We start from the raw sequence: 10648 nt of genomic DNA, 5'->3' as shown, positions 1-10648 counted from the left end.
CAGTCTAGTGACGTTGCATTTTCAAGTTAGCTCTACTGTGTCCCAAGAGGCCTGCATCTAATTTTTCCCCTAGCATCAAGCTATGTCTTCCTGCTAGCTGTCTCACGGGCAGGTTCCTCCCCTGGGGCTGGTGTGAGGGGGAGGCCAGGCTGAGCTCTCACCACCTACAGATTCGACTCTGTGACAGGGGCTCCATCAGAGATAGCTGGACCTCCCCCTGCTGTCTCTGTATCCTTTTGTTTCCATTGTTGGCCGGTGGGGTGGTGGGGGTGGGGGAAAATGGACTTGGGATGCCTTGAGATCCTGAGGACTTGATCTTAAAAATCCAAACTCACTCTACTCTCACAGAAGTGGGGAGAGTCCCTTGCTGGAGAGAAAAAGGTCCCAGATCTCCTGCAATTGCCCAAATGCAGAAGCAAGCACGCTGGCCCTCCTTCAGGAATATATCCAGAGTCCAGTCGCCTCTCCTCGTTACTTGTGGCTGCCCCCCTGGTTCCAGCCATCACTTGTCTGGATTATTGTAGCAGCCGCCTCGTTGGTCTCCTGCTTCGTTCTGCCTCTGTGTAACACAGTTTATTCTCCACAATGAAAGCAGCCACAAGGATCCTTTTAAAACCCACACAGGCCCTGTACCGGCTGCAGGAGCATGTGCGCCGCTCTCTGCCTGAGTTGGCCCAGCATAAGGCTGACATGCAGCGGTGGGAGGAGCAGAGCCAGGGAGCCATTTACACCGTGGAGTACGCCTGCAGTGCCCTGAAGAACCTTGTCGACAGCAGGGTCTACTTCCGCAGCATGGAGGGTCTCCTCAAACAGGCCATCAGCATCCGGGACCACGTGAACGCCACGGCCCAGGGCCACAGCCCCGAGGAACCACTCCCACCCTCCTCAGCCTGATCCCGGAAGAGACTTGGAGGTGCTTTGGCCCCTCTGACCAGCCTGACCAAAGCTGGACTCTTTGACACAACCTTACGGGACCTGGCAGGGACCGAAGACCAAGCAAGTGTGGCCAGCGCATCCCTCCTGCCTCTGGGCCAGCCATGAACGTTCTGAGACGAGACTTTGCTGCCCTTGGATTCTTACCCGCCCCTCACTGGCCCTGGACATGGCCATGGCCCCTCGGGCCAATAACTGCTGCCACGACCACGCACCTGCTGTGTGTCCAGCTCTGTGCCGGGTACTTCACAGTGGTCATCTTTCATCCTCAGACAGCCCTGTAAGGGAGATGTCACCCCAAATACAGATGGGAGAAGAGAGGCTCTGAGAGGTGGTATCATTTGTGCAGGTCACACAGCTAGGGGAGAGCAGACCCTGGTCTAATGTGGCCCCAGCCCTGCCTCTGACTTGCTGTGTGATGTGGGGCCTGGCTCTCACCCTCTCTGGTCCTACCTTTCTCCATCTAGACAAGAAAGCGTGGACTGGAGCCTTCTCTACAGGCTGAGGCAGACATTTGTGTAATTTCCTGCCTGGACTGTGTTCTACCTCAAGCAGAAATGCCCACCCCACTCAGGCCATATAGAGAAGACACCCTGACCCCAGGGGTAGATGTGGGACCCTGGCCTGACTAATCAGAGCACCCCATCTCCCAGGTCACAGTGCTTGGTTTGAGATGGGCACATGATCCAACGAGAGGTCTTCCCTGAAGATTTTCTGGAAAAGTACAAAAAGTACCATCTTCTTTCTCGAGTTGGTAAGCTCAGCAGATGGAACGTGGAACCTAAGAACATCCAGCCTGGGACCTTGGATCTAGCTGTACCTAACACAGAAAAATCTTAATTCTTCAGTTTCATGAGTCCCTAAAATCACTGCATTTGCCAAAATTGAAAAAAAAAATTAAATAAAACCCATACAGGATCTTGTCATCCTCCAAGTGGCTTCTGTCTCACTTACAATAAAAAGCCGTGTCCTTACAGGGTCTACAGGTTGCACCTCTGGCCTCATCTCACTCTGCCCTCCGCAACCTGCTTCAACCACAACGGTTTCCTCATTGCTCCTCCTGTACACAAAGCAAGTTCTTGCCTCAGGGCCTTTGCACTCCCTGTTTCCTCTCCCTGAACATGCTTCTTCCAAAACTTCTTCCTCACATACTCTATCCCAGTATCAGCTCCTCGGACAGACTTCTCCTGACCGCCACCCCGCCACGCCATCTAAAATATACCTCGCACCATTCAATCCCTTCACTCTGCTTTACTTGTCTTCATACCACTTATGGCTATCAGATATTATATTGTATATGGATTTTCCTTATTTTTTCACTTTTGTATTCTCAGTGCTGGCTCATATTAGACATTCAATAAATATTTGTTGACACAGGCCATAATAGCCATCATCAAAAAAAGTCTACAAACAGTAAATGCTGGAGAGAGTGTGGAGAAAAGGGAACCCTCCTCACTATTGGTGGGAATGTTAATTGGTCCAGTTACTACAGAGAACAGTATGAAGGGCCCTTAAAAAACTAAAAATAGAACCACCATGTAACTCACCAATCCCACTCCTCAGCACTGCCCAGAGAAAACCATAAATCAAAAAGATACACGCACCCCAGGGCTCACTGCAGCACTATTTAAAAAAGCCAGAACAGGGGAGCAACCTAAACGTCTGGCAGCAGATAGATACGGTGCATATATACAATGGACTATGACTCAGCCACAAAAAGACAAAATAATGCCATCTGCGGCAACGTGGGTGAGCCTAGAGATTGTCATACTGAGTGAAGTAAGTCAGACACAGAAAAACAAATATATTGCATACTATGTGGACTCTAAAAAAAATGAATACAAAAAGCCTTATTTACAAAATAGAAGTAGGGTCATAGATATAGAAAAAAACATGGTTACCAGGGGTCAGGGGTGGGATAAATTGGGAGATTGAAATTGACATATACACACTACCATATATGAAATTACCAGTAGTAAGAACCTGTTGTATAGTGTAGGGAACTCTACTCAATCCTCTGCAATAGCCTATATGGGAAAAAAAGTCTAAAAAAAAAAGAGAGAGGATATGCATATCTGTATAACGGAATCGCTTCGCTATACACCTGAAACTAACACAGCGTTGTAAATCAACTATGTGCCAACAAAAATTACAAGAATAAAATTGTGAACAGATTTTTGTTGTATTAAAAATGAATTTTTATTTAGCTCAATAATGCCATGGAAACTCTGAGTGCCAATTTTTCAGCAGTAAGAAGGGAGTGAAAATGATGGTTGGTTGTGAGAGTATGTATTTTTTTAGAACTTAAGTTTATTCATCTTGGAAACTTTTTGTTTTGAAATCATTTCAGACATACAGAAAAGCTACAAAAATAGTAGAATCATTCCTATAGAGCCTTCACCAACAGTCCTTAAATGTTAACATTTTACCACATTTCCTTCATCACTTTCTCTTTGAATATGTACAAATGATTCTTAAATTTAGTTTTGAATGGATATTGTCTAAAGATGCTACAAAATAAACAATGAAACATAAATCTCCCTGTTTGCCCATCACAATACTTCTTTCCAGCCTACCTGTTACCAGCTTCTTGTCTTTTCTGTTAGAAATATCCTATGCATTTACAGACATGTACAACTGCATGTGCATTTATATAGCATAAATTCATCCACACACATGCACTTCTTCATGCAAAACACACTATACTCAGTGTTCTGCACTTCACTTTTTTCATTCAACAATATCTTCTGAAGGTCATTCCATATCTTCTGAAAGTCTGCCTGGATCTTTCTCGTTGTCCATCATATGCTAATATCAGAACTTATTAAGTGTTAATAGTTTCCTGTTGGTGGAAATTTAGGTTGTTCCCAATCTTCTGCTACAACAGACAGTGCTGTAATGAATATCCTTTTATATCGTTATTTTGTACGTCACCCGTAGGACAAATGAGTAGAAGTGAAATTGTTGAGTAAAAGGCTTTTTGCATTTTAAATATTGATAGATATTATCACATTACTTTTCATGAAACATGTACCAATATATATTCTTACAACTTGTGAAAATGTTTTCCTGTTACATCCTTTATAACACAGCATATTATCCCCTTTTTGTTTAGTTTTACCAACTGGTTAACTTAAAATGATATCTCATTATAGCTTTATTTTTTATTTCTTTTATCATAAGTGAAGATAAACATTTTTCATGTATCTGAAAGCCATTTTATTTCTCACAAATTGTATATTCATAAATGATACCAATTTCTCACATGTATTACTGGTTTTTCATTTATCTATAGGAACTCATGATATATTAATAAAAAGGAAATTAGTTCATTTTCTATGCTACATGAATACTTTTTCATAGTTTGTTTACCTTTTGATTCATCAATGGTGAGTTTTTTTTTTTGCCATTCAGTTGTTTTATTTTTTTCTTAAAAAAAATTTATGTCTAGTGGACTAGCTCAATCTTTTCTTTTATGGCTTCTAACGCTTTGTGATATGACTGGAAAGGCCTTGAATGCTCCAAGATTATTTTTTAAATTACCCAGTAATTTTTTTTGGCATTTGTTCAAACATACACAAAAGTAGAGAGAAGAAAGGAAGCAGCAGTACCCTCAACAACTTCAACGGCAATCAGAACAGGGCAGAGTGGGTTCTCTCGTGGCTCAAGAAGGTAAAGAATCCGCATGCAATGCAGGAGAACTGGGTTCGATCCCTGGTTTGGGAAGATCCCCTGAAGGAGGGCATGGCAACGACTCCAGTATTCTTGCCTGGAAAATCCCATGGACAGAGGAGCCTGGTGGGCTACAATTTATAGGGTCCCTAAGAGTGGGACATGACTGAGTGACTAACACTTTCACCTTCAGTCTCATTTCAGCTAAGCCCTACCCATTCCTCCATCCCTTGACTATTTTGAAGCAAATTGCAAACAACATAAAGTTGTATGAATTTTTTTATGTTTAAAATTTTAAATATATAAATGGTATATTTGTAAAGAGGTGCAAAAAATAACAATGGTGAAATTCCAGATCGTTTTGATTTCCCAGTCACTTTCAGTATATTAAACAATTATCTGCATCAAGAGTTCTTTTTTTCTATTTAATTTTTTATTGGAGTATGATTGATTTACAATGCTGTGTAAGTTTCAGGTGTACAGCAAAATGATTTATACATATACATACATCCACTCTTTGTTTAGATTCTTTTCCCATATAAGCCATTACAGAGTACTGAGTAGAGTTTCCTGTGCTCTACAGCAATTTCTTATTAGTTATCTATTTTACCGTTAAAAAAATAATTTTATTTATTTATTTGGCTGTGCTGGGTCTTCATTGCTTCGATGGCTTTCTCTAGTTGTGGCGAGTGGGGGCTACTCTCTAGTTGCGATGCGTGGGCTCCTCATTGCGGTGGCTTCTTTTTTGGAGCACAGACTCTGGAGCATTTGGGCTTCAGTAGTTGCGGTCCATGGGCTCAGCAGTTTAGGTTCCTGGACTCTAGAGCACAGGACCAGTAGCTGTGGCTCACAGACTTGGTTGCTCCGAGGAATGAGGGATCTTCCCAGACCAGGGATTGAACCTGTTTCTCCTGCATTGACAGGCGAATTCTTTACCATTGAGCCACTAGGAAAGGCCCTAGTATATAGCAGTATGTATATGTCAATCCCAATCTCCCGATTTATCCCTTCCCACCTTATCCATTGATAACCATGTTTGTTTCTACATCCCTGTGACTCTATTTCTGTTTTGTAAAAAAAGTTCATTTGTACCCTTTAAAAAAAAAAAGATTTCCATATATAGGAAATATCATATGATATTTGTCTTTCTGTATTAAAAAACATGGAACACTCCATGAATTTGCGTGTCATCCTTGTGCAAGGGCCATGCTAATCTTCTCTGTATCATTCCAACTTTAGTATGTATTGCTGAAGTAAGCACTTAAATGCTTAAATTTTTTTTTTTTAAAGCCAGAATGCTTTATTCATTTACTTTTGGCTGCGCTGGGCCTTCGTTGCTTTGTTCGAGCTTTCTCTAGTTGTGGTGAGCTGGGGCTACTCTTCGCTGTGGTTTGAGGGTTTCTCGTTGCAGCGGCTTCTCTTGTTGCAGGGCACAGGCTTCAGCGGTTGTAGCACACGGGCTTAGTTGCTCTGCAGCATGTGGAATCTTCCAGACCAGTGATCAAACCTGTGTCCTCTGCATTAACAGACAGATTTGTATGCACTTGGCCGCCAGGGAAGTCCATGCCTGAACTTTTGATCTGGAATTCTTTTAGAGTTAGAGTTCCAACTTTGTTTTTGGCAGATATTTAGGCCATTCTTTCCACGGTTTATTGACTAAACCATCTTTTCTTTACTAATTTGAAATGCCATCTTTTTTATGCAATAAATTCCCGTATAAAGTGAGTCTATTCCTTTCTATTCTTTATTTTGTCCCCATAAGTTCATCCATTTATATTCATGCTTCAGTACTGCACAGTTGCACTCATCTCACATGCTAGTAAAGTAATGCTCAAAATTCTCCAAGCCAGGCTTCAGCAGTATGTGAACTGTGAAGCTCCAGATGTTCAGGCTGGTTTTAGAAAAGGCAGAAGAACCAGAGATCAAATTGCCAACATCTGCTGGATCATCAAAAAAGCAAGAGAGTTTCAGGAAAACATCTATTTCTGCTTTATTGACTATGCCAAAGCCTTTGACTGTGTGGATCACAAAAACTATGGAAAATTCTGAAAGAGATGGGAATACCAGACCACCTGACCTGCCTCCTGAGAAACCTGTATGCAGGTCAGGAAACAACAGTTAGAACTGGACATGGAACAACAGACTGGTTTCAAATAGGAAAAGGAGTATGTCAAGGCTGTATATTGCCACCCTGCTTATTAACTTCTATGCAGAGTGCATCATGAGAAATGTTGGGCTAGAGGAAGCACAAGCTGGAATCAAGATTGCCGGGAGAAGTATCAATAACCTCAGATATGTAGATGACACCACCCTTATGGCAGAAAGTAAAGAGGAACTAAAGAGCCTCTTGATGAGAGTGAAAGAGGAGAGTGAAAAAGTTGGCTTAAAGCTCAACATTCAGAAAACGAAGATCATGGCATCTGGTCCCATCACTTCATGGGAAATAGATGGGGAAATAGTGGAAACAGTGGCTGACTTTCTTTTTTGGGCTCCAAAATCACTGCAGATGGTGATGGCAGCCATGAAATTAAAAGACGCTTTCTCCTTGGAAGGAAAGTTATGACCAACCTAGATAGCATATTCAAAAGCAGAGACATTACTTTGCCAACAAAGGTCCATCTAGTCAAGGCTATGGTTTTTTCAGTGGTCATGTATGGATGTGAGAGTTGGACTATAAAGAAAGCTGAGCGCCAAAGAATTGATGCTTTTGAAGTGTGGTGTTGGAGAAGACTCTTGAGAGTCCCTTGGACTGCAAGGAGATCCAACCAGTCCATCCTAAAGGAAATCAGTCCTGGGTGTTCACTGGAAGGACTGATGTTGAAGCTGAAGATCCAATACTTTGGCCACCTGATGGGAAGAGCTGACTCATTTGAAAAGACCCTGATGCTGGGAAAGATTGAGGGCAGGAGGAGAAGGGGATGACAGAGGATGAGGTGGTTGGATAGCATCACCGACTCAATGGACATGAGTTTGGGTGAACTCCAGGAGTTGGTGATGGACAGGGAGGTCTGGAGTGCTGCGATTCATGGGGTTGCAGAGTCTGACACGACTGAGTAACTGAACTGAACTGAACCATGCAGTTCTAATGGACACAGTTCAACAGTAAATTCTGGTATTAGGTTAGACTATTCTCTAAAGGTACTTTGGGTGTGGGCCTCCCCTGGATTTCCAAGACATGGTCTGAGGGTGAGAATCTGAGGTAAGGCATGGTGTATACACTTGGCTTTAGCCATAATTGTGCTCTTGAACATTCTGGTTGGGATAAGTTGAGGAATCCATCTGGCAATCCGAGACTCAGGTCCAAGTTCTGACTTCACCATTGAGAACTGGGTGACCTTACTTTTCTGAGCCTCTGATTACAGGGGTCTCTCCACCAGCTCCAGCTTTCTTCAGTTCCAAGATTTGAGGACTAGGGAGCCTCGGGAGTACCAAGCAAGATTGTGAAAGGATAACCAGTTGGTCACTTCGACAGGAAGTCCCATAGATTAGCACAAGAGATTGGCTTGCCACGGAACGGAAAGAGTGGTTAAGCAAGAAGCAAGACTGTTAACAGTTCCAGAGCTCGTGGTCTCCTGGGGGCAGTTTTTGCCTCACTACCGGGCCCAGGAGGTACGTGGCTACATGCACGACTGGGAGCCTCTGAGAGGTGGGAGCGACCCTGGAGTTGCAATGCTTCTTTTCTTTGGTGGTGTGAGGATGGGGGAGGGAGCTGTGGTCCCTACCCAGCTGCTGGGATGAGGTGCAAAGGGCTGAGGCTTTTTCTCATGAATCTGGAGCTCTCTGCAGCTAGTGGAAGGCATTTGGGCAGGAGACTCGGATAAATTATCTACCCTTAAATGGTCGTGTGACCCTGGGCAAGTCACCTGGCTTCTCAGAGCCTTGGTTTCTTTTTGAGGTTAGCAGGGGCAAGAGAGAGGATAAATATACTAGGAGGTCTCTTGGATCTGCTGACTTGGACAACTTGAGTTCTGTGACTAGCGCTGTTACTTGCAGTTACTGAAGGAGGTGGAGTGAAGCACAGACCCAGGTCCTCACCCCTTTGAAGAGAGGACGATGGAACTGGCGAGGTGCAGGTGCCCTGTTGTAATTCTGCCCTGGTCCCCACAGCACCCTCTTACGAGGCTCTTCACTTCCTGAGGGAAAGCCTGTGGTCCCTGCTCACTGAGCCGAATCCTACAATGGGGAGCTGATTTCTGGTAGGACTGGGAGCAGGATTCATTAGCCCTCAGGTCTAGCCTCAAATTTCATTCGATTTCTTGGGTGAGGTGGGGAGAGGGCGCAGTGCCGGGGGTGTGTGTGCGCATGCATGCGTTGCTCCCGGGCAAGATGGCATTTCCCACGGTTACAGGTGTGAGGCTGTGATGACCAGTGAGGGGAATGTGGGGTCTTCCCTGGTTGTCCAGTGGTTAGGACTCTGCGCTTCCTCTGCTGGGGGGCCTGAGATCCATTCCCGGTCAAGGAACTAAGATCCCACAGGCCCTGCAGTGCAGCTGAAAAAAAAAAGAAAAGAAGCGGGGATGTGGCGGAGGAGGGGGCGCTGACAGAGGGATGCCCCTGCTGGCAGACTCAAAGGGCTTTGCTCTGAGTGACTCTGAGTGGGCAGGAACCTTGGTACACACCAGAGGTTGTGACAAGTGTCGTGTCTGACTGTGAGGGAGTAGTGAGTGTGAGGGAGTAGTGAGTGTGTGTGTGTGTGTGTGTGCGTGCGTGCATATGCCTGTGTGTATGCACAGGTACACCTTTGTGAGAACTGACTGAAGGATTTCCCGTTGTTTCTGAGTGCCCATCCCTGGCCTAGATGGGACACAGACTGTTTTTAGGGCACTGTTCTCAGCTGTGAGGGGGATCTCCCTGTCCCTGACTGATGGTGACAGGTACGTTGAGGCGGTGCTGGCCCTAGGGCACCTGCTGCCTTTCAGCCCCAGGACTCCTGACAGGCAAGGAGGGGGCCGCTGAGTGCCACCTGGGCAGAGAAGACTCGACGGGCTCAGAGGGCTGACACTGAGGTCTGAGGCATAGTGGGGAATGGCGAGGTGTCCAGTAGGCGCTGCGTCCTTACGCAGTGTCAGGGGACTGGTGGAAATGGGGTGCAGCTCAACTAGGAACTCCCCCACAGGGTGCCAAGAGCATCCCATGTCCTGCGATGTGGCCACAGGGATTCTATTTCAGGATTGTGACTCCCTTCACTTGTGGGAGCCTGGCATCCTCAGTGACATGGCACCCACATCACAGCAGACTCTCCTCCCCAGGGCTTCAGTTCTCGAAGCTTCCACAACAAGAATCTTATCTTTCTGCCTCATGTGTGTTATCTCCATCAACGGAAGTGCACGTGGAACTTGAGTTTCTAAGTCTGACAGCCGGAGCAAAGCCTCCCACTCTGCCCTGTTTCAAAGCCCTGGCCCATCACGGCTGCTCCGTCTGGTGTCTGTGATCCACAGAGGCGTTTCCTGCCCACCGAGGAGGTGCTTCTCCGAGAAGCGGTCTTGGGGCAAGTCTGTCCTGTGACAAACCCAGAGAGTGGGTCTGGTATCAGGTTTGCTTCCGATGTCATGGCTTGGGCTGGTGGCCTCTGCCTTTCGGAACCCCCTCCCTCAGTTTTCTCACCTGTTGAGTGGGTATAAAATCATATCTGTACAACATCTGACTTTTATGAGACTCAAATGGAATTTCACCCGAATCCATGCTATCACCACCGATGTCATGGGCTATTGTATCCAGTGGTTATCCTATGCCATATTCGGGGCATAGTTCTGAGTGCTTTACATTGATTATATATTCAACAAATATTTGCTGAGCGCTGACTGTATGCAGGGCACTGTTCTAGGCATTTGAAATAGAGCAGTAAACAGAAGAGGCTTCTATTCAGTAAGAGGAGATGCAAATTTTACAAAATAAATGAATAAAAGACTCTATTCTGGGAAGGTGACAAGTGTTGAGAGAAAGTAAAGCTGGAGAAATTCCCTGGTGGTCCAGAGGTTAAGAATTCAAGGTTCTACTTCAGGGAGCATGGGTTCGGTCCCTGGCAAGGGAACTCAGATCCTGC

General features: G+C 45.2%; 2 protein-coding genes and 1 non-coding gene across 3 annotated transcripts in view; 2 read left to right on the top strand and 1 right to left on the bottom strand.

The window, feature by feature from the left end:
- The first annotated feature begins 585 nt into the window (after positions 1-585).
- LOC129647237 (BLOC-1-related complex subunit 8-like) lies at positions 586-1290 on the top strand. Its single transcript, XM_055574419.1, has one exon. It carries the CDS (start codon positions 586-588, stop codon positions 892-894), a length of 309 nt encoding a protein of 102 aa, XP_055430394.1. The 3' UTR covers positions 895-1290.
- Positions 1291-5761: 4471 nt separating this feature from the next.
- LOC129648178 (U6 spliceosomal RNA) lies at positions 5762-5867 on the bottom strand. The gene has a single exon (XR_008712759.1). It is a non-coding gene; the product is annotated as a U6 spliceosomal RNA (small nuclear RNA).
- Positions 5868-8174: 2307 nt separating this feature from the next.
- Positions 8175-10648, top strand: part of RAB44 (RAB44, member RAS oncogene family) — a 38390-nt gene continuing 35916 nt past the window's right edge. The window contains exon 1 of the mRNA XM_055571571.1: positions 8175-8251. Coding sequence (XP_055427546.1) covers positions 8227-8251 — 25 coding nt within the window. The 5' untranslated portion in view covers positions 8175-8226. The remainder of the gene's footprint in view (positions 8252-10648) is intronic.

Source organism: Bubalus kerabau, chromosome 3 (genome assembly GCF_029407905.1).
Source record: "Bubalus kerabau isolate K-KA32 ecotype Philippines breed swamp buffalo chromosome 3, PCC_UOA_SB_1v2, whole genome shotgun sequence".
Lineage (NCBI taxonomy): Eukaryota > Metazoa > Chordata > Mammalia > Artiodactyla > Bovidae > Bubalus > Bubalus kerabau.
Note: the sequence above shows the minus strand (reverse complement) of the source record. Positions and strands in the feature narration are given on the sequence as shown.

Excerpts from the sequence above, each read along its gene's own strand:
- LOC129647237 (XM_055574419.1), top strand. The coding sequence starts at position 586 with ATGAAAGCAGCCACAAGGATCCTTTTAAAACCCACACAGGCCCTGTAC.